At 42.1% G+C, this 24,422-nt stretch overlaps 1 protein-coding gene across 1 annotated transcript; it reads right to left on the reverse strand.

The window, feature by feature from the left end:
* Positions 1-300: 300 nt before the first annotated feature.
* On the reverse strand, positions 301-6,694 carry LOC121084536 (myosin regulatory light chain 2, smooth muscle minor isoform). The gene is made up of 4 exons (XM_040586122.1): positions 6,570-6,694; positions 2,223-2,420; positions 1,870-2,031; positions 301-901 (listed from the first exon to the last, which is right to left on the reverse strand). Exons 2-4 carry the CDS (start codon positions 2,404-2,406, stop codon positions 729-731), a joined length of 519 nt encoding a protein of 172 aa, XP_040442056.1. The 5' UTR covers positions 2,407-2,420; positions 6,570-6,694; the 3' UTR covers positions 301-728.
* Positions 6,695-24,422: the final 17,728 nt, after the last annotated feature.

Below are 24,422 nucleotides of genomic sequence, written 5' to 3' on the forward strand. Positions count from 1 at the left end.
AACATAAAAACTTAGCAAACAGGAATGCAAACTTTGATATGAAATTATTGCTAAAAAGCAATATTAAAAGAAAATAAAAGTTGGGCATGATACCTGCTCAATAATCATTAATGTTCTCTGCTGGTGATAAGGCAATTCTAACAATCTTCCCTAACCATTTCTTTGGCTAACTACTTACACTAGTCCAATCCCACTTAAAAATCTGAGTTAAGAAATTACTACAGCTACATTTTTAAAGATCAGCACATCCCACTAGGCACATTTCAGGACTGTGTGACATCAAACAAGACATTAAGAAAATGAGTTTTCCAGCTTAATTGTATTTTACTTGCAGTTGCAAATTAACCCCTGCATTTGAAAAAGCATAATAGAAGTGTCATTTTTCACAAAAAAATTAGGGTATTTATCTATATAGCAATCTTTATTCCAAAATGGCATTTATTACAAAAGTGTAAAAATCCAGCTAATCCAGAAACATTGAGATTGTTTTCCTGGACCATCAAATCCAGGCATCTTTGTCCCCATACCCTTTTCCTCACAATATTTCCCCCAGTTCCAGTCTGATTACACAGGTGCAAATATGCCTAAATGGCCTGGAATAGATAAATACATTGACAAAGGCAAAAGCTGTAAAGCTAGATGCATGCAACAAGTTCTATCAGGAAGAAACCCTCAAAAATAAACGTAAGTGTAAAGTAGAGATAATCTGCAGGTATCAGGTGATTTGCTCAGTCATCCTTGTCTTTTGCTCCATGTTTCAGTATGCGCGTGAATTCAATGTAGTTGAAATTCCCCTTTTTATCGATGGGGGCCTCTCTGTACAGCTCATCCACCTCTTCATCTGTGAACCTGTCTCCCATCGTCGTCAGCAGCTCCCGCAGGTAGTCTTCCTGGATGAACCCTTGAACACAACAGAAGAGGACATGAGTGTTTACATTTATCAGCTGATAGACAGATGATAATGTCTTTCTTCAAATTTTTTTGTTCAATTAATGATACCTACAGTTTTCGTTGCCAAATGAAAACAGCCATTAAAACCTATTACTGTATTTACTGAATAATTACAAGTATTCAATCAAGTCAAGCCTCTTTGTTAATTTGCATGCTCTCACTTCAGGTAAAGGCCGTTCTGAGATTTGCCTGTGTTGTTTCAAAGAATATACAAATTTGTATTTTACACAAAGGGAATCCATCTGGTCTTGAACATTCCTAATGGAAACCACTGAAAGAAAAAAAAAATGATGGAACCTGACTACCAGTGTTCAAGAAGTGCATGAACCACAGGAAAGTTTGAGATATTTCAAAGATATTAAATTGATCTTAAATCAGCGACACCACTCAGATTTACTAGACTGACTGGCTGCAAAGAATACACTTTTGGCATTGTTTATTAAACAAGCAACCTTATATAGAACTTGTGATCCTTCTGTCAGCACTTTGAGTCACACAAGGTTTTTCCCCCCCGATTCATTTCCTTCTCCAGTTAAGCGTAGCTTAAAAGAGGGAAGGTGCATGGATACAAGTTGCTGACAGAAAATAAGTTCTTCATAAAAGCTCAACAGCTTTGAAGACAAGGACTCCCCTTACATAATATTCAGCTCTGGGGCAACTTAAGTTAGGAAAAATTTAAGACCCTAGTTTCCAATCCACATTTTTTACTTTCACCCGTCTTGAACAACAGAAGCAAGAAGTGCCAGAAGTCTGTGATTTTAAGCTTTGCAGTCTTTGAAAATGTAATTTCAGGTGATGAGGCATGATTTTTAGTTTACAGAAATCAAAAGAGTTTCCAGACCTAGTCATCACCACCTCTGTGAATATGATTATTTGTTACAAAACTAATACACATACACTGTTACTTTACCCACATACCTGTTGCTTCTTCATCAAAGCAAGCAAACGCATTCCTGATCACATCTTCTGGATCGGTACCATTTAACTTCTCACCAAACATTGTAAGGAACATCGTGAAGTTTATGGGGCCTGGAGCCTCATTCATCATGGCATCTAGGTATTCATCCGTTGGATTCTTTCCTACAGATAAAGGGATTCATATTTGGTTTAGCTTTCAAACTAAAAGAAAAAGCAAGCTGAATAGCTCAATACAAATGGAGACACTTCTCATAAGCTATCCCAAACACAGTATTCTAAATATTATTTAGAATATAATAATGTAAGTATTGCACAAAGTTGTTTGGCGACCATAAACAGAGAAGTGACATTACCAAGGGAGGCGAGCATATCGTGCAAGTCCTCCTTGTCAATGAAGCCATCCCTGTTCTGGTCAATCATGTTGAAGGCCTCCTTGAACTCCTGGATCTGCGACTGATCAAACATTGCAAATACATTGGAAGTGGCACGCTGAGGGCGCTTCTTGGTGGTCTTTGTCTTTGCCCTTTTGCTGGACATGTTGACTGTTGGTTCTAGGAAGACAGAAACATACTAAAGATTTAGCCTTATTAAATCATATTACAAGTCCTTGGGGTAGGGATGGATAAAGGTGTATCAAATTCCATGTAATAAGCAAATACCCCAAAGTACACATTTATTTTAATATCTCAGGCTCCATTTTGTTTCATTCAGACTTCACTTGCTATTAAACATAACACTTCAGGATCCAGGGACTGGCACTCTAGGCCAATAGCAGGCTACATTAAATAAATCAAATCACAGTGCTTGAATTACTGAGGCAATACTCTTATCAGCATCTTCCACACATTAGGATGACTACATATTTATCAGTTCAGGAGGCACACTGCTGACCTACCACGTAGAAGTATATGGGGCTGCTAGCCTAGCATCGTATACAGTGGTTAAAGAAATCAAGCATAAGGTTTTTGTGAAGATTGTTGAACGATGCTGGGAGAAATACCTGCTAAAGAAGTCCTATTAGAGTTCTTTCATCAAAGTCAACTACAGGATTGTGTGTGTTAGAGAAAGGACATGGACTTGGTTCAAAAGTAGTGCATTGTTCTTCTCTTACACAGTGGAACCATTACACATGCAAATGCCAGCATACTCTGCTTTAAATGAATTAACGACACCATAGTTCTAAAAATCTTAACTGTTTCTTGTAAGTTATCAATCTTTAAAACTTCTATATATTCTTAGAATTTTTATATAGCTCCATGCATCACTAATATACTAATTTCATTGTTACCCTTGAGCTGTCAAATGAAAAATAATTGTGGTAGTTAACATGTTATAACTAATAAAATCAAGATAGAAGTGAGGCTTTCAAGTGCTTCTATTTAGCTGGGAAGATACATTTAGTGTTCAACTATGGTTGATGGTACAATCACAAAAAGCTGAGTCATTCACTGAAACACAAACACAAAAGGCGTCAACATCAGATCAGAAGGAAGCAGACCCTGTATAATGTTGTTTCTACAATTCTTGTATGCCTCTATGCTCTAGTTTTATCTCATGCAAGCAATCTATACAGCTATAGCCCGTTATTATGCCCAAACCAAGTGTTATGTAAACCAGATTCCTTCTATCCTTGATTTTGATTTTTACAGGAAGCACCTGCAGCAAGTATGTCCTGAAAGAGGACAAATTTAAGCTGCACCTGTAGTCACAAGAACACCAACATTTTGAAATTTACACCAAGTATTAATTTTTATAACTTTAACAAAATATCTAGTCAGAAATGCAACTGTAATCAGTCACAGCACAGGTCTAACTTTTTCAGATAGTTCTCAAAGTTACAATACTTGCTGTTAGACTCCTGAAAACCAAGACTGAAGTCACTAACTTGGATTCAACCTTAAAAACCAGAGAATAAAATTAAGCAAATTCATTCCCTTACATGGTTAATCAATCCAATAGGCAAAAAGCAGTTTTGTTTTTTTTTTAATTAAGATGAAAGACATTTTACCTTGCTTTGTATCAGATACCTGACATGCTGTACCAAGCATCTGGATCATAAAAGGATATTCCATGGTTATGTCCTTCTCAGCCTGTCTACAAAGAGTGTTACTGATTTCCCCTGCTAATTCCACACTTTTAAATCCTATGTGCATATACAACGTTCTTCTGACGTATAAACCAAACCATTATGTCCCGAACTATAAATAGCATATGAAATGCAACTGCGCATCATTCAACACTGAAGTTCTCTTCATTGCATTCACTAATCACAAGCTATCTGAGATGTCTGGCCTCCAACAACACTTCAACAAATAAATATGAACTCCTGACATCTAGATATTTATGAAGACAGCTGACAATAAAGGTAGTTAGCTTTCAAGCAGCAGTGAAGGGTTGTGCATAACTTCAGTCTTTTTTTTACCTCAGTAAAAACACTCACAGAAGTTACTGTTAAACTCTGAATTACTGATGAAAAATTCAACTACCCAAAACAGAGTCAAACAGTATCTATTAATAACTGTCTGAAATAATTCATAGTTTTCAGGATATGGCCTATCCAAAGTAAGCTAAAAATTTTACTTTGCATGCGCTGCAAGGCAGTGCTCCCAGCAAGCCACTATCTGCTATTCTCTCATGTACAATTCAATCCTAAGAGGAGGTAACAAAAGCAGACTACTGCCAACTGTAGCTACACATGGTGGGAAGAAAGCCTATTTTTTTTTAAATTCTGTTCAGAAGATTGCCACATCAGAGTATCATACTAAAGATGATGAAACATTTGCCAATGCTTGTATTAGCCATCCTCAACCAGGCTTGAGAAGCAGCCATACAGAATACAGAAGACACAATTCTCACTTCAAGAGACCTGTCAGCCTGCGTACAGAGAAACATTAGGTCTTGCAGAACTGTAATGCCTTTCAGCAGAAGTTTGGTTCAGCTATGCCTGAATCAAGGCACTCAGAGCTGAGAAGCTCTATTACGAATTATAAATTGGAACATGTTCAGAAAAACAAGGACATCAATACATTTAGCCAAAGAGATCAATTTCTGATGAAAAAGTTCAAGTGTTTACACTCAGTGTTATCTCTCCATGTACAACAGGGAACAAACAACAACCCAGAACTAACCTCACTGGAGTCAAGCACAGAACCCACTCATTTTACAAAAATAATATTTCATCTGATAAATCCACCAGGTAATTTATTATTTTTAAAAAAGTCATGCTTTTATAATGGAAATAGAGTAAGTATATACCAAAAATATAATTTCAGTAGATAAAAAGTGGAAAAACTTCACATTAGACAGTATAAGTCGTGACAGACAGGTTTAGTCTCGGTTGTTTAATACTATGATGCACTGAATGGTCTGGGCCTTTTTTGGCATCTGTTCAAGAATGTAAGATCTAACGTAAGATCTTGCCTGTAACGCTTGCCACAAGACATTTCCAAAAACATAATCTTTATTTAGGAAGATTTTCACATATTTAAAAAGTAATAAATCACACCCACTAGACTGGAGAGGTATTAATAGCACCGTGCTGCTTGCACATTTACATTTGTTTGCTTAGTCAAGCAATTGATATCAAACTACAGACGCACAGAAAGTCGTCTTATGGTCCTTACCTCTGGGAAAAGGATAAACCCTAGGAGGAGATAAAACTGAACGACTAAAGAGCTTGAGCCAGACAGTAAGATAGGAAACTTTACAACCCACTAACAGTGGTGGTAGGCTACATCTGTTCAGAGGCAGTAATGGAAAGTTATACTTTAGAAGACACCCTCACGTTATAAAAACAACGCTGCAATGATTGTAACCGTCTATCACTCAAAATAAATAAAAAAAAAACAAACCCGAAGCCCATCACACAATAAAACCCCACAACCCACCCCCCAAAAAATCTCTACATGGGCTAAGATATAATAGTCACTTTCTTTTTCAACCATCAAATTCAAAGGTCAGCCTCAAAGCTAAACCCCAAGTTCTGCTCACACCATCAATTACAGCATCAGGTACCACCACGCATCCACCGCGGTCTGGGGGTAGCAGGAAAATGCAAGACCAAGGCACCCTCCAGGAAAAAAGCCGCCCTATGCCACCTCACCTAGTCTTGAAAGCCACCTTAATACACTTCTCACCAATAATTTTCCCAAAGCCTTGTACAGGAGGAGCCACACTTGCCTCAAAATCTAATGCCTGTGAGTCAACGAAGCCTGTCTGCAAGTTAGGGAATGGAAACCGCTACGGGCTGTCCCCAGCAGTCGTTGCGGCCATCGTTATTTCAAAACGTCGCCACGGAAGGGCAGACTCGCGGCAGCTCCTGCTATCTCAGCCTCTTCCGACGGCTGGAGCTTCCAGGCCAGCCCTTCCCCCGCTCCGACGGCGGCGAGGAACCGGCTGGAGAGGGCTGGAAGGCAGCCGCCCCCTCCCGACGGCTGGCTGCTCAGGCCCACGGGCGCTGCCGGCCCCCAGCCCCAGCCCGGCTCCTCGCTGAGGGAGCGCCGCGGCGTCCGCGCCACGCTCGGCTCCGGCCGGGCCCGGCAGCACAGAGGCGGGGGCCGAGGCGGGCTGCTCCGCAGGCGGGTGACGCCGCAAGGGACCCCCGGCCCGCCCCATCAGACAGCCCCGGCCCGCCGCACCCCGCACCGCCCCCCAGCTCCAGACCAGGCAGGCGGTCGCTGGAGCCCCCGGCCCAGCCTCACCTGGCGGCTGCGGGAGAGGGTCCTAGTCCGAGAGCGGCGGGAAGCGGCGGCGCCGGCACTTCCGGAGAGGGAGCGAGCGGCCACCGCCCGCCGGCGCAGAGGAAGGAAGGCGTGGGCGAGACCATCCGCGCGGAGCGGCGGAGGGGTGCCGGCGGGGCTCCTCGATTCGGCGGCAAGGTGCCACGGGCCGTGCCAAGGACGAGCCCCGGCAGTGGCCGTGGGCTACGCGCGTCCTCTCGGAGGTCTCGATCGTCTCCAGGAGGACGAGGTCCGGGCGCCGGGCTCGGCCTCTGTCCCGCCCGCCTCCCCCCGGCGCAGCGCAGCGGTGGTGCAGCGCGGTACGGTCACCGCATTCCAGGAGCGGGAGGCGGAGGAAGCGCCACGTCTGCCCTTGTAAGGCAACGGCGGGAGTTTCCTGCTCGCGCGGGGCGGGGCCTTATCCCCTCGCCCCGCCCCGCGGTGGGTGTGGCCACAGGGCGGTCGCGGTTCCGGCGGGGCGGGGTCCGCTGTGTCACCTCCCCGCCCTGGGCGCGCCGTGCTGGGCTGCCCTCTGTCCCTCCTGCCGTCCGTCACCGCACTCCCGTTCCCAGGCGTCCGTACTGCTGGTTAGGGTTGCAGCTGCCTCACAACGCACCACCGGCCTCAGCTGTTCTCGTTTTCTGACAGAAAAATAGCGCATGTTCCCGGCCGCCTCGGGCCACCCGGGGTGGGGCGGTGGCGCGGTGGCGCCGGCAGCCAGCCCAGTAAAACCTAAAAGTACGTTTTATCAAGCTGTCGTGTGTGCTCGGCAGGTGAAGTGTCACAACAGCCGATGGAGCGGGTCGGTCTGGAAGGTTGTTGTTAACGACTTAACTATGTGGTGTGGCTGGGCTTCGGAGCAGGCCGGGCCTGGTTTCCTGAGGAAAAGGGCTTACAGTGGTTTGTTGCCTCAGTGTCCTCCCATCTTTGAATAATTTTTACTCGCTTTAGCCAATGCCAGCAGGCATAATGGGCAGCCAGCGGCCTCAGGCAGGTTCAGTTCTCACATAGTTTGTGAAAACAGTGAAAGATTACCCATATTTCTGACTTTTTTGAGGGAAATAAACTTAACGGAGGTGACCAGGAGGTGCATGTGCCAGGCTGTGCTCCCCACAGGCTCCCTGGGCCGGGCGGAGAGCAGGGCTGTGGGGGGCCGCTGGGCCAGGGGGAGCTGCTCGCATGGCTTTCCCTCTTGCTGGTGCTGCCGGCAGCATTTTTTATTTACAGGGAAGCATGATGGTCTCTGTCAAATCCCCTGCGTTTCTCTGGTGCGCTAGTGAGGTGCTGCAGGCCACCCGCTTGGTACGAGCCTTCTGCATCCTATCGGGCAGTGCCTGACCCCAGTTCTGCATCTCTGGCAGAGCGCCTGTGATGTGGAAGCTGAGACAGCCTTTCCTCTGGTCATCCAGAAACAGGTTATTCCTTGTGCCACGGATGAAACTCATGGCTGTTCTGAACCACTTTTTTCAATCTTTTTTACTTATGCTTCTAGACTCCAGTACTTCTACTGCTGAAGTCAGTGGCAAAATGGACATGTAATTTAGCAGAGTTAGCTTTGGTAAGAGCAGGAATGGGGATCTTTATCTTAGAGGTATTTTTATCCAACAATGAAATAAATAATACTAAACCCCAATCTTTTGCTAATTTTTCTTTCAAAAATTAATGCAATACTAACTCAATGATTTATAGGTATGTTTATTTTATGACCTATTCTAAAATAATTTGTTAGCTTACCCAAAATTGGAATAATGAAATGTGCAAATAAAAGAACAATCAAAGGCAAAAATGTGAATAAAGAATATGTAGGAGGACCTGTCAGAATAAGCTTTTGTATCTGGGATCTGCGTTGGAAGTGTCTGGATATGAGTAGCTGCCACGTTTAATATTTAGCATAATGAGTAATACTTAATATATTGACTAACCACAGAGGACTTCAGCCTATACTCTAAATTATCATAGCTGAGTTTACCTTAATGCCCATTGACCTTTTGCAAGATTTTTTTTTCCTGAATAATTTTTTAATGGGAAAAGGTGTGCAAACTTTTATATTGTGAGGTAGAGAGGAATTTAGAGACTCAGTGGATTTCAGGCATCTTTAAGAAATACAGATGCCAGTAATATTGATTTATGAAGAGCACTCCTGTTTCCAGAAAAAAACAATTAACCAGTTATAAAACAAGCATTATTTGTTTGTAACATTTTTCTTCATTAGTTTTTATTAAATTTCCTTAGACAGTATAAAAGCATAATGAGTTCCGCTTTACAGATGGTGAAAACAAAGCACAGGTGGGCTAGACAACGCAAACAAACATACATAAATGCTGAAGATGTGGTAGGGAATGTAAAAGGATTTTCATTAAGGTAAATAGTTTCAGGGTCTGTCTTCAATGGGTTTTGGAAGCTTGCACACTTCCAAAATTCCTATGAGGTTCCAGTCTTTGGACACATAAATAACTTTAGAGTATACCTTAAAGTGACTTACTTGCTACTTTCTCAGAGGCCAGAGGTCCATAAAGGAGGAAGTTTGCCAAGGCTGCTTTTAAACTCAGTCTTGAATATATGCTAGACTTAGGTTAATCCTTCTGGGTTGGAGTCTCTTTTGAATGCATGAATAGTCACATTGAAGTAAATACAGTATTAATGGAGCAGCCAGGCTCCTCTCTTGGCTAGCAGGCAATCTGCCTGGGAACTTCTCTGCTTGTTTGGGAAGGGTCTGCCTTCTTGGGCTTGCTTGGTCATTGGATTTTGCATCTTCCATGTCTTTTCACGCTCCACCATTATAAGGCTCTCCCCTGCTGCTTTCTATACACTGTTTGGGAACTTTTTCTCACTCTCAATAATACCTTACTCTGTATGTCAATCAGTATTTTCCACATACATGCCATACAATTTTGCTCCATGGAAACAATTGTATTGCAGTCCAGGCTGGCAATGGCAGCCTAAAATGAATTATATGAAATTACCAAGAAGAGTCTGTGGCCAGCAAAATCCTGGACACATGGAAGTGAAGGGCCAGGATGTCACACCTCTTCATCAGTGTGTCTTCTCTGTGAGGATGCATTTTACTGGGAGAAGCATACTTCAGGGAACTGCATAATTTAATGAAGCTCATGCTTCATAAAAATCCCCAAACAACTCAGTAGGACCTAGGGCATTCAAAGAAACAAAATCAGAGCACTGTCCTCAAGTAGATGATTTACCTACTATAACCATACTTCAAATTTAGCAATTTGTTTAATGCTTTTCATGTTTTATTTTCTTTGTCTAGAAATGAAACAACTACCAAAGTGGTTAAATAATAGCAGTAATATAACAGAATATAATCATACATTATAGTATAATATCAAAATATAGTAATAACAACAACAGTAATAAAAAATTATTACATTTAAAACAAAGGTCAGAATATATTTTGATATTCAATTATGTAAACAATAGTATAGTCAGACTATTAAAAAAAACCAACAAGGAAGCCGGACTATAGTTACACTCTGGGAAAGTGTAACTATAGTTACAGTCAGGAAAGAAGGAACATGCTTTGACTTGTTACCAGCTCCAGCAATCAACACACATCTTCCATACTACAGCGAATAATATGAGTTTACTTAAACAGTGCAACTCCAGCTGATACCAGCCTGTGGAAGGTGGGTGCCACATGGCAGGCCTGGTGGTGCTGTTCCTGGGGCACTGCTAGCATGGGAGCACGGCCCTGCACCTCAGTGACCAGTGAAGGTATGCCTGTGGAGAAAGCAGGGATGCTGCAGCTTGCTCACTCTGCAAGTCGAGCCTTACTGTCCATTTGCTTCTTGCACAACACAGATGTACTGCTCACAGTTGAAGAAATACTTTGAAAATGCAAAGTGATGTCAATACACCTAAGAATGAACCAAACAAAAGCACTAAGTCAAGCTGCCATCCTCCAGCACCATGAGGCCGTAGGTGACAGCATGTGAAAGAAAGAGAAATGACCAAAGTGTCTGAAGTGTTAAAAAAGAGCACTTTGGTGGACTGTCTATACTGTGTCTATGTACTGAGTTAGTCCTCTGATATTGCTGAAGAGCAAATAACTGCAAATTAATGAATAAAAATACAGTTACCTTTGATTACGGTATGCTGGATGACATCAGATCTGATATTCAACCTTCTTGCTCTTTCCAGAGACTTCTGTCTGCAGTCGATCACATAAGCTATGTTACTTTTTTTGAGCCATGATCAGTACTACAGGAACGTTTTGAGTTTGAACAACTCTAATGTTGTTTTCTTTTTAATCTTGCAAATGGATCTCTCTCTCTTATATCTACTGTTGCATTATGTGTGAAGCAGGTTTGTCTTCCCATTTTGGGACAAAACCTGGTTCCAATGTTGAGTGCAAGGAGTCAGGCCACACCCTGGACATTGAGAGCACTGGAAGTAAAAGGAATAGTGGCCCGTCCATCCTCTACGCCCATTCTGCTCTGTGACCACTTCTGTCACATCTTAGTTCTCTGTGGGCAGGTTATGGAGGCTGCGCAGCAGTCAGGGGTGCACAGACTCGATGCGGATGCTGTGTGAACAGGTTAGGTTTGGGAGCAGCACAGCCACATTCCTGCAGTGTCGACTGTGTGGAGTCCCAGGCCTCCCTGGTTGGCGGGTGAGACATCCCTGCTCTCCATAGCAGCATTCCTTTATTCGTTAAGCCTCTGTTGTAATCCTTATCCTGTAATTTATATATGACTTGTACTAGAAATGTTTTATTTTTTCCAGGTTATTTCTTTCCCGATTGCTGTGGATGTTGACTGTACTACATTTAAGAGTAAATAGCACTTACGACTGTGCCTTGCTCCAGGAGGGGGGTGCCTGTTTTATTTACAGCAGGGGCCTGCTACCTTTCCGTGCTGGCCTTACAAACGCTGGGACAGAGAGGCTGCACACCCGAGGCAGCACAGCGGTACGTACACGGTAGATCAGGCCCCAGAGCCCATACTCCTGCAGCTCCTCTCTCGCCCCGGTGCCAGACACCCGCTCGGCGGCCCTGCTGCTGCTGCCGCCCGGCCCTGGGGGGCTGAGGGTGCTTTGCCCACCCTGATGCCCGATTCCCACCTTGAGCTGGGCGCGCTGGCACCGCTGCGAGCGCCCGCCCGGGGGAAGCGCCGCGGGCAGCTCCCGTACCGGTTGCCACCAGCAGGGGGCGCTCCTCAGTTGGGTGGGCACCCAGGGCGAGGCGAGGCCCGGGACCGCCACGGACGGGGAAGGCGCTGTAAAAAGCCATTAAGCGGATTTTGGGCTAAATCCTACTGTGGCTTGGAAAAGGAAGGGGAAAGACACTACACGTGCCGCGGCCTCCGGGGTGACACTTGGGGTGCTTCTGAGCTCCTCAAATGCCTGTAGCAAGCGTTTGCCTGCCTCTACAGAGAAAAATCGCTGGATGTTTTACAAAGCGAGGGCCTGCCTTGCTGTAATAGTCCCTCTCTGCTCTGCTTCAGTGCTGTTAATTGCTTTTCCCCAAATCATCAGAAACTTACAGATGTGTCTCCAAGCTCTGGTTGCTTCAGAAGCTTTCCTGAGAGCTGGATTTATCACAGCTGTTAAAGCTGTGTGAAAGCTGACATCACAGTTTCACCTGTTATGAAACCCCGAGCAGTATCTCTGGTTTTGATATAGGCTGGGAATCAGTGTGTTCATTTTATGAAAAGCTCAAATATTTTTTTTTTTCCTGGGATGGAAAGCATTTTGTTTTATGGCATTGCAATCAAAGTCACAAATGCAATAACAGGTACAACATCATAGTAATCAATAACACCTACGGTAAATATGTTTTCTGTTTGTATAACAAATTTAGTCTTCTTGTTTTCAGCAGAGGTACCTGTGTGAGTGTAATGAGCCAGAGCTGACCTACTGCTTAGATGAGGTTTGCAGTCTTCTGAATCTGGATTGAATTTAGAACAGGCCAGAAGGAAATTTTGAATAAACCTGGCTTGACTAAAATATCTAAGTGCTTGGAAAGTATATGAAAACAAATATTCTAGAGCAGACCAAGAGCTGGAAAAAGTGAGGTTTGGGATGAATTTCATTCAAACCTGAGAGCCAATGGAGAACTCATAATTTATGAACCCTTTTCAGTGAGAACTGATGAAATGAGCCCATGGACAGCAGTGGACAAACAAACAAATTACAATGAAAAAATGAGCAAATGAACACAGCAAATTAAACCCAGCTTCACAAAGCTCTAGGTACACCTTCCTTCTCTAGCCATGCTTCCTAGTTCAAGTCTGCCTGGATAGCTCACAGGAACATGTTAGCGTTGATGTTAGGACATGTTCTCTCCCTTGTGTAGCATAGGAAAAGTAATAATGACTTAATGAGGTCTGTGAAAAATTGGCAAGAGACATAAATGCTTTTAAAATAAAATATTCCGAGCTTTTCTTGTATGCAAGCCTATCCTACTGAACATTATCTGGATGTTCTGCTTGTACCCAGGACTCCACTGGCTCCTTGTTGCCAGCTATGGAAAGACATTTTTTTCTGTTGATGAGCTGGGAAGATGTCTCAAAAGCCCTTGTTTAGAGAGCCAGCTTTTGTGCTTTTTAAATGGAAATCTCACTTCAAAAAAAAAAAAAAAAAAAGTATTACGTCTCTGGCCTTTTTATGCATGAAAGCAGCCTTGAGACCAGAAAACAGATGATAAGGTGAAAAGGCATGTGTAACTTGACTCAACTTCTCCAACTAAAAGTGGGGATAAAGGAAAGCATAATCATTTTCCAGACACTCCACCCTAAACTGTAATCTGACCCGCGGCTCTGGAGCGATAATAGTGAACAGGAGCTGATTGCAAATGGTAGGCAGAATAAAAAAAAAAACAACCTGTTTTGAAGTCCATCTAGTTACTCACATTTTAAAGGTAGTCTTCTTGTGAGTGTCTTGAACAGCTGTTGACAGATCATGCTCCCCCAGGACTGTACCCCAAAAAGGCTTCCTTTGGGTGTGTGAGAGACATGATAAAAATCCTTTTTCCCCTTTTCCTCCCCTTGTACTGATTTCAAAGAAGAAAAAAGGAAAAGTTCTCACTTTTCCAACTGGAAGTTTTGAAGCCCTTGTCTGGTCCTTTTCCCACCAGGTTCCACTCACCCAGCCCTTGCTGCTCTCTCTTGAGCAGCTGCAGGGAGCAACAAGTGACTCTGGCTTCCTTGCTGCAGGTTGGGTTCCTGCACCCTCCCAGTGAGGCATCCCTCTGCTAGGGCAGCCAGCACATGCACAAGACCAGACACTGCTCATTTGAGATTTGCCAGCAGGCAGACTTTTTCATTAGCAAACCAGCAGCAAAAAAAATTAATTGCTCCACCAGGTGTATTTGGAGCTCATCATCAGCTGTTATTAACCCTCTAGGAGTCATTATGCAGCTGCACTTGCTCATGAGTCCCTGCTGACGTTAGCAGAGGGAAGGGACACATTCCCTCCATATTCACTCTACCAGCTACTGTAACAGTCCCTAGAGAGCTATAATGAAAGAGTAAAATTGTATGTAGATGGAGGAGGGTAAGCAGAGAATCAGCCCGCATCAGGAAACCACTAATACCTTTAGCAGGGCTGTTCTCAGATGTGCCCTGTGCTTTGAGCTGGATGCTGAGGATTCAGCTGTCTGCCCACAATTGCTGTCGGAGCAGCACACACCCTTCCGCTCTGAAACCCCAAGCACAGGACTTTTTTGTTGATGGGAAGTGTAAAGTACTGTGATACACTTATTAACTTTTTTTCTGTAGGCAAAATGACAGAAATCTGATATCAGATGAAATATATTCATTCTGTATTTTATTTTAATGACACTTGCCAACCTGCAGAAGTAATGATAAATAAATGTATTAAAAATTTCAAGGTGTGTCTGGATAGCTTGATGAAAACTTTCTTCATCATATATAGACAAACACAAGAAAATACTGGCAAAAATATTTAATAATAATGTTTCTGGTCCCAAAATATTGCTATTTCCCCCCAGTGTGGATTAGTTGCAAAGATTTTTCCCCAAATCCCATCAGAATCTGAAACTTTCACAAAGTTCAGCCTCTGCAAGTTAAGTAATCTAAAACTTTAATTCATAAAACCACAGAATATAAAAATAGGCTTGAACTATTCAGTTTGATCTCTCCCTGGTAGCTAACGTTAATTTTCTTTGGCCTTTGGCCAGAGCTAAAGTGATGTTTAAATAAATCTTCCTTGTAACAGCAAATACAGTAACTGGCTAAACTTCAAAGAACTGCCAGGAGGTGATAAATGGTCAACAGATGGGCTCAAATTTGGACCATCTTATAGAAAATAAGACACATCTAGTGGACAAATGCTTCCCCTCTGTTCCTGCATGTGACTATAAATAGTAAACAAAGATACACCCTGTATTTTCTGCTGTGCATATTTAGTTCTTGGGTTGGTATCAGCTTTACAACACAGTGAATCAACTCCAGGCTCCACACTCTTCTAACTTTATCTAACAACTTCAAGTGTTGTGGGGCTGTATCACTGTTCTAATTATTCCTACAAAGATTATGCTGTTATCTATAGGAATGTTTCTAATTAATCCGAGGAGTGTGTGTATATAGAGATAATTCTAGAGGCTATCTCCCTTCCACTGTTTTTCTCTTGATAGATATAGAGATTTGGAGCCGTGTCCATTGGGGTTACCAGTGTGATGGGCCATGCAGAGTGGCATCTCTTGTGATAAAGAGATTGTGTTGCAATTATGCTAGTAGGCATTATAGAATCATGTAATGTGTGCGTCTATCCATAAAGAGTTCAGCCCTCTGTGTGTAGTTCTCTGGATTACTCATCTAGCCCATTTTAATACACAGGGGATAAGTGCTGGAGGAACCATTATTATAAGCAGTTCAGAAGCAAAATTCCTAGGCAAAAGACTTTTCCGCCCCATTGCCAGCTCACTACCAGCAACAGTAAGATCAAGTAGTAAGACCATATGCTGACAAAGTTTTTTATAATACTTTTATCAGAACAATTCAGAGACTCACAGGAAGATAAAACCCATGATGTCGGTATCTCTCTAGCTTCTTGAACTGGAAACAGCTAATGTTAATCACAGAAGACGTGTATATGAGGACACTAGAACTAAAAACATTTTGTGACAAAAATGCAGAATTATTAATGCCAGATCCCAGACAGGTTTCAAGTGGCTGCCATGCTGCCCATGTAGCACCTTTACTAGGTGAGCAGGAGAAACCCAGGCAAAGCAAGAAGGTCACCAACCTTCCAGCTGTTGCAGAGAATTAGGTGGCAACACCTTCCTTGGCCAGTGAAATTAGTACTGGCACTTAGTAGGGGTAGTACCTGCTGTACTGAACAAGCTCTCAGAGGAACCTTTTTCAGAATAAGACATAGCTATGCAGCAGCAAAGTGATTGTAATTTAAAAGCTTTAAATACCAAATAGTTTGCAAATGTACTTTGGAAATAGATCTCCATTTAGTTGGGCTACAGAGAAAGGGGAGAAGAAAGAAAGGAAAATTTACGAAGTCAGTTATGTAGCAGGATTTTAATGTTTGCAAATTTGACTTAGATAAATGGAGTTTGAAATACATTTCCACCATTACATTCTCTGGTCAGTCTTGCACATATTTGGTTCTTATGTCATATCTCCTTGTTGCCTGCCACCTCCATGTGCAGGCTGGAAAAGCAGAGATCACAGAGCAGAAAAGGCAGGGAGAAGATAACCCCTCTGTGCCCGGATCCTACCAGTGCCATTCCCTGAGACTGCATTTAGATGTCAGCCCTACATCTGCCTGCCCAGGTTGTGATAATGGTGAATGAATCTTTAGTTTCCCATGAACTCTAAGTCCACTGTTATTAAAAGCTGGTTGTTAATTAAGTGTATATGCAGCTCACCCAGTGAACACTGTTCACAAACTCCCTGAATATTACAGCTTGTATAGTAATGCCCTAGTGTATAGTCTTTATTCCTTGAAGTATTTTGGGATTCTTAAGAGGTGTCTTTCCCAGGTAATTGCTTCTCCTAAGTAAAATTATTTGAATTCCAAAACCAATTTGACATTACAAGCTTGTTTTAAGAACTTGTGCTGAGAAGGGACTGGAACTAAAGAGCTTTGTGAATTGTATAGCCAGTTTCTGTTTGCTCATTACTTCATAGTTATTTTCAGTGAAATAATACTATGCTTGTATCTGACACTTGGAAAGAAGAACTGAAAAACAAATAAGGCATTGCTGCATTCGCTAGAGATTGTGAATACCAATATTGCTTTCAGCAGTTTTCACTGATCTATGCAAATAAGTGTGTGGTTGATTAGCTAGTCTGAGTTTACATTCAGAATACTGATCTATTAGTTATACACATAATTCGGAGATGCAGTGCTCTGAAAATCAATGTTGTTCAGCAATTTGAGTGAGCAGATTAAATTTTTAAAATGCCTATGATTGCCACAGCTCCATGTTCTCACAGCTTGCAATACAGGTACAGCTCAGTGCTTTCAGTGTTGTGTAAGGTAAGTACAGACTGCTTGCCTCTGACATTGATGACTGTTACTGGTGGCTTTCCCTTGCCATTGTCTGGCATGAAGAAGTTAATCTTCCTTCATACAACTCATTAAGCTCCTGAAGCCACTTCAGCTTCTGTGCATTGGTATGCAGCTCTTTCAGAACCTATGGAAAAGTTATTTCCTTCTTCTCAGGTCCACATCCTTTATCTGAACATGCAGCTTCATGTTTCTGGACATCATATGCTTGTTAATATTAAATGTTTGTAACTCTGTGAGCCATCCTGACAACGTAGCGGAGAGGCAGCACTAACCCTTCCTTGAACTATGTTCAGGGATCATCCAGATGTCACAGTTTGCCTTCTTAGGAAAAACCTCCCCTCTGGTGATAGAGCCAACTGATGGCTCCTGTTCTCCTGAGAGACTTTCACCAGCTGCATCCCTTCAAATGCTCCCAGCCCAATGACTGGAGCTCTGCCACTGATTTTCCAGGTAAGGCAAAGTTTGGAAGGCATGAGATGGGGATATAGGATGGGAGATGGAAAACTGGGCAAGTAGGTTGCGATATAGAAATACCCTTTAAATCTTTAGAGCCTGTCACTGTCAGAAGTCATCCTTTGGACTTAAGGAAAGCTTTACAACCATAGTTAAGACACTGGAAATGTACAATGGAGCAAAACTACTTGGCTTTGTGCAATTGATGGACTACTGGTTCTGGGGCTGACTTTGATCCTAAGGGATCTGAACCAGTAACAAGAATAGTAAAATACAACACTGTTTAAACTGTGGAGAGTTTTAAAACAAATCTGTCATCAGACCTCCACGTGGTCTGTGGTTATTGTTCTGCAACTTTTAGAGTACCGGCAACCTGTGTGCATTGCAATTGTCTGGAGGTGTTCAAACACTAGTCTGTAGAGCCAGAAAAGTCACAGTTTTTTAAGAACGTCAACAAAGACTCAAACTATGATTCTGGAGGGGAAACCCCAGATTTGTGAGGATCTATGGATGATGCTTCTGTCTCTCAGCTGTTAGAATATTCAAGGGCTAGAACACATTGCTTAGGAAGGTTGCGCAGTCTCCTTTGCTGGAGGTTTTCAAGATACAGCTCAGAAAAGCTGTGGGCAATCTCACAGATGAATCTCACAGCTGACCCTGCTTTGGGCTGGAGCAGGGGTCCTCACACTTTTTAACCAGGGGGCCGGCGCGCGGATGAAGTGGCAGGCAGCCATCTGCGGCTGCTTGGTTTCCCCCCACAACCCCCGGTGAGGGGGGGGGGCGGGCAGGGGGTTCTGTAAATACCGGGGGCTGGATTGAGGACCCTGGGGGGCTGTATCTGGTCTACGGGCTGTAGTTTGAGGACCCCTGGGCTGGAGGTTCAACAAGAGACCACCCAGGTCCCTTCAAACCTGAATTGTTTTGTGATTCTGTGGTTCTCATTGTAGATCCAAATTGCCTTTCAGATGCGCTTTACTGTATGCTGATAGTCAACCAATTACTAAAAATTATTAGCTGGACTAACAGTATGGTACCCTGAGATGGAAAACAGTATGCAAATTTCTACAAACATAGGGCTAATTATGTCAAATAGACAGATGATAGTAAAATAATAGGACACTTGTCCTCTGTCTAGCACCAACAATCCTATCTTACAAAAATATATGAGCAATTTCTGAAGTCCTTCACTTACACATAGGCTTAATTTTTTCCAAGATGGATTTTCTCTGCTTAAGATCAGTAATGACTTTCTTGGCAACTGAATATTGTTCCAAGTGCGTAAATGCAGTCGAATAAAAGTAATAAACGCTCTTTGGTTTTACTTCAGACATGTAAACCAATCAGAGTAGCTTAAAAGGCTGGTCTTATACTGCTGCACACAGTTCAGACTTGCTAGAGAGAAGTGTGATTGTAAACCACAAATGAAGTAGAGCTAGATTTAGGAATTCTGCGGTGGTGCATTGTTTTAAGTAGTAATTCTGTATGGTGTAAGGAAAATTCAGAAATCAGCATATTGTACAGTCAAACGATACTAAGATCCTGTGAAGACCAAAACACTGACAGGAAAGAGGAAAATGAGAAAAAAAGTAAAGGAAGAGCACAGAATAACAAGTCAGAAAGTTCTATAAAAGAGAAGAAATTTGAACCAAAGTCTTCTGATTCTTATGCCATGGGTAGCATGCAGAGATGATGGTTACACACTGGGAAAATTTCCCTGATTCCTGTGGTTTGGTAAAGGGAGCAGTACCAAATTACCCATCTGGCCATCAAAATGGGGACGTTTTGCCACAGATATTGGGTGAGTCTTTTTCTTGGAAACCAGAAAAGAATGAGAAGTTAATCACATTATAAAGGTTCATTTTTTATCTGGTACCCAGATGAAAAATCTGGTACTCAGCCTACTAGCAATGCTTGACAGTTACTCATCTGTGAGAGCCTCCAGCAGGATTTCTCCAGCTCATGTTTACCTAGTACTTCAGAAGAGCCAGTGGCTGCAAGAACAGGACCCACAGGCATGGAGAAAACCATAGAATCACAGAATGGTTCGGGTTGGAAGGGACCTTAATGATCATCTAGTTCCAACCCCTCTGCCATGGGCAGGGACACCTTCCACGAGACCAGGTTGCTCAAAGCCCCATCCAGCCTGGCCTTGAACACTTCCAGGGATGGAGCATCCACAGCTTCTCTGGGCAACCTGGTCCAGTGTCTCATCACCCTCACAGTGAATGAGTTTTTCCTTTTGCAAACCATTATATTGCAGCTGGGTTTCTGTTAAGATTCCACATTAAATTATTTTCTTTGTCTGATAGACTGATCTTTGATGGTTTTGAATAAAGGACTAGTTAAAATAAAAATTATTTAAAATAAATTTAATTTATATTTGCAGTCTTCCTGCCTGTTTTTTAATATGGTAAGAAAATCATTATTTATGGGCCAACATTCAGAATTTTTTTAATGTAAAAATTCATAATATGGGTAAAAAACCCACCAACTGTTCTTTCAAACAGAAGGGGTCCAATTTAAAACATATAGGGAATTCCAGTTTAGCTGAGACAGCCATGATAGGTACTACATGGAAAAGTTTTGACACAAGAAAATAAGAACTGGTGAAAAAATCCAGCCTTACAGATAAAAGTTAAATGAAGTAATATTTAAAATATGAAATAACTGGGAGATGTGAGATGCAAGATCTTCAATCTAAAATGGTGATTTTTTTTTTTGAGAGCACATCAGCATGTGGAAGATTTTTGACAAATGACATCACATAGGAAGCTTGAATCTTGTACCTCTCCAGCTCCTACAGCTCTGCTCTGACTTATGCAAAGCAACAGTAATCATCATCAGAGTCAGGGAAGAAAGAGAGCAAGAGAATGTTTCCCCCTATCAATTTGCATATTCTGAAATAATTTCTATTACATATGCCTGTCAGATTCACAAGCACATATAAAATCTCTGTACAGTTTCCATGCAGAGATTGAACAGTGCCAAAGCATGGAAGAGGTTCAAAGTAGCTGGTGTGAAACAGTACAAAGATTTTTAATGGAAAGCTTTTTAGCTCATTTGGACAATGTTTTGTTTTCAACATCCATTTAAAATGACTGAAGCACCAAATGAAAAATACCGTAATGAGAAACTGAGTACGCAGCGTGGGCCAGGCTGTACACTCAACAGTGCTACAGCCTGTGCTTTGCACCACAAAAATGGTCCATACATCATTTGTTTATGCCATATTACATCATATCTCCGTCTTTTCAGACCTTATTTAAGGTCTCAGAAATTGAGCTCCTGGGATACTATTTACCTGTTTGACAGCATGTAGAATGGTAACTTTATATTTCTAAGGCCAAATAAAACATGCCAAATATGGTTTAATATTTTGTCTCAAGTGGTGACATGCAACATCAGCGTGCAGAATGGTGTTTCAAAGTGAAAATATGTAGGTGAAAAGTAAACAAGAGTAGGGGGTTTATGAATGGCACAAGAAGAAGAATGAGGGAGCAGGTGATCAATGTGCATCCACATCCATGTAATGTGGACATGATGTGTACTGGGAGGAGTGGTTCAAAGTACAAACATAATCAGACACAAGGGCAGAATTAAGGCTGTATCAGCGCAGCCTTGATTTAATAGCACTCTATATGCTAGGTAAGTAATTTTCTTTCTTGTTTTCATTAGGAGGCAGGACTTTTTCATTACGCATGTTGTGATGTGCCTTATTGTATAACATCATCTGGGTTTTAACAGAGCCTTGGTGACCTCAGGCTCTTGTGCTGGAAAAAATAATGAATGATACGTCCACACAGCCATCATCTAGAGATACACCTGCGAGCACTTTAACTAGTTTATTTCAGCTAGCTGTATACCTGCAGCAATACCAAGTTCAGGGCTGACTGAAAAACTTACCCAAAACTGATTAGCTCAGTAATTAGCAGCTGAAAAAGTCCCATGCTGAGCTTCGTGTTGCCAAAGCTACACCATCACTGATGCTGGATTTAGTTAGTTAAATCTAGCATGGATAAATCTATACTCTGAGATAGCAGGAAGAAAAGATGTTCTACTTTCTAAGCCAGCTGCTTGTGTAGGCAGGGGAGGATATTTTAATAACTGAAACTCACCCCCTGCTTGGCCTTCCCCTGCCCAGTATGTTGCTTTTCATACCTCCTCTTCATTCCCCCACCTGCAGTCTCAGAGATTTCTTTCTCTGGCAGTGAACCTGTGGTCCCTTGTCCTCAGGAGCCATGTCAGCCAGTGGGGTTTGGGCACATCTGTTGCCCATATGGTCTGTGTCTCCCACTCAACACCACTGCAGCTTACATGGTGGAAATACCAAAAAGAGGTGTAAATGACACTTTCATTTTTCACTGGTGGCATACACAAGCACTGTATTTTGGAGGAGCAGTTCTGAAATCTAGTGTGGCTAAATGACTTGGAGGAGATGGGTTTGCTAGATTAGGATTCATATTTTGCCACTGCTGTTGTTTAACCTTACAGTGGCTTACAAGGCTTGCTTTGGGTATAAAGATGCTGAGTTGTGAATCCTAGTCATTAGAAACGAAGCAGTGGTCCTCTGCTTCTTTCCAGTCATTGTGGGTGAAGACTGCTGCCACCTTGTTGGAGTGTCCTGCTGAAGGAGATTTCAGAGGAAGGAGCAGGGATGTGCTAACAGGATATTGACAGCTTCTGGTAGAAAGCCAAGGACAAGCTATATCGAGAAAAAGACAGATGGGAACTAGTAACTTTTGACAGCTTATAAAGCAACCAAATCCAAATTGATTTTCAGACAGTCAGTAAAGGTTGAGCTGTCATCTGTAGGACTACCATTATACTGATTTCTGAAGTTTTACTACAAATAGCTATTACAAATCTTATTTTTTTTAATAAAGGACTTTGTTAAGCCACCTCAACTTCTCCTATAAGTCACATGAGTTATAAGATCATAAAATAACTGATAAACAACAAATGTTAAGGTGAAACATCCCCTTGGAAAGGATATTGCAAACCTGCCCACTGTGTGACTTCTTGCATCTTTTCCTGAGTCGTCTAGCATGGACCACTATCAGTCAGGAAACTGGACCAGCCTTGCCCTCTACAAACTCATATATTCTCCAGCCTTTGAAGCATCTTACTTTAGCTGATGCTGGTCCCTTTTGTTGGGTCTCCAAACGTGAACTTGCTCAGAACTGTAGGAAACTTGTCCTGTAGCATGGATGGAGGAACAAACACCCATCGCATAAAACCCAGAACTGATCCATTTCAAAGTTAAACACATTGCTTCCCTCATGGAATATGATTGCACTGCAGCTTGAAGCCACCAGCTATAGCAGATGTTTTAAGTGACTGGAAAAAACTACTCAAATAATTTGATTAACTGTCTTAATATTTATAAAAAATACTGGTAGGTTTGGTGGTTGTCTCAAAATCATTTGCTGCTGCAACTTCTGCTGTTGGTATTTGAGCTGTTTCATTTAAAGCTAAATCACACATGGCAAATAATCACCAGAATCGTCTCTGACTTGTGCCTTCACCCATCAGATCCTTCTAATCTCATTTCCTTCTTTTCTTCAGTGTACCTCCTTCTCTTCTTCAAATACTGAACTCCAGTCTGTTTTCCTCTCTTTGTCTTCCCCAGGTCTTTTTGCGTTACATCCCCAGCTTCTGGAAAAGTTTTTCATTCATAATTGATGTTTTAAATTTGATGGCTCTGTCTTGCAGGGAGTATTGAATAAAACAATCAGTTTGTAATTTTTTGATGCAAATTTTCCTCCAAACTTTGTTCAGCTTTATTATTATATTGGAAATAATTTCCAACTGTGGTAGTTAAACCCATTTTTTTTTCTATTAAGATATTGCCACTATCTTTCCCTTAATGGAAACATTTGATTGATTCAAAAACATTTCATCAATCAATGTGAGGACAAGGAAAATTAAAGTTGTTATTGCCTACTGGGTGGTAAATTTGTGTTAGCTATGCCTGGATGATTGTGGTAATGATTATTGCAATACTTGAGGCAATTGCTTCATATTATTGCAATAGTGGCTTTAATTTGAGTGGGATGATATCTGCAGTTTATTTTCTTTGTAATGGAATAGTGCAGTTAAACAGACTTTTGATAACAGGAAAGAGGAAGACAATTAATATAAAGTCACTGTTTAAGTGTCTGGGCTCCCTGGGGGCCATGGGGGCTGCTCGTGGGGGTACATCAGGGCATGTCCTGGCAGCCAGTGCCTGTCCCACCACCCCAGTCAGGAGCAGGGCAGCTGGGGGACACCTGGGCAGCTCCAGCTCCAGGCACTGGACACCCCTGTTTGGCCAATATCCTGACCAAACTACTTAATTCATGTTTTGAAGTATATTATCTGCTTCTGAAAGCTGTGTAACTAAATGACAAGAGCTCAGATATTATGCCTCAGTCCAGTTTTCTGACTTTGGGTTATCTGCAGTTGGAGCAACTCTCTGGTCCTTCAGCAGTCTCGTGTCAAGGTGTTTTGGCCAGTCTTTCCAAGATGAAAACCTAAATAGAATAAGGGTAACAGAAATTATCCATCATCATTGGAATAAAGGTATGGAAGGACCTGTGGTGTTTAGAAAAGACTGACAGACACAGTATAGGACAAGATTTAACAATCATCTCTTTTGATAAGTAATTTTAAATGACAGGAGATACTATGGATTGAAAAACCATGTGAGTGCCAAAGGCACTTAAAGAAATAACAAGAAATTTCTGTTGGAATAGCTCTAGGAGTCTGCTATAGGCTCTCAGGGTGAGGTTTTAAAATGAAAAGAAACCTTTAAAATGTTACAAAGGAAAATAAATGCTGCCAGCAATGAACTTGTTATGGGACACTTGCAGTTCCAGAGACACACTGTGGAATAAA

The sequence above is a fragment of the Falco naumanni genome, chromosome 3 (assembly GCF_017639655.2).
Source record: "Falco naumanni isolate bFalNau1 chromosome 3, bFalNau1.pat, whole genome shotgun sequence".
Taxonomy (NCBI): Eukaryota; Metazoa; Chordata; class Aves; order Falconiformes; family Falconidae; genus Falco; species Falco naumanni.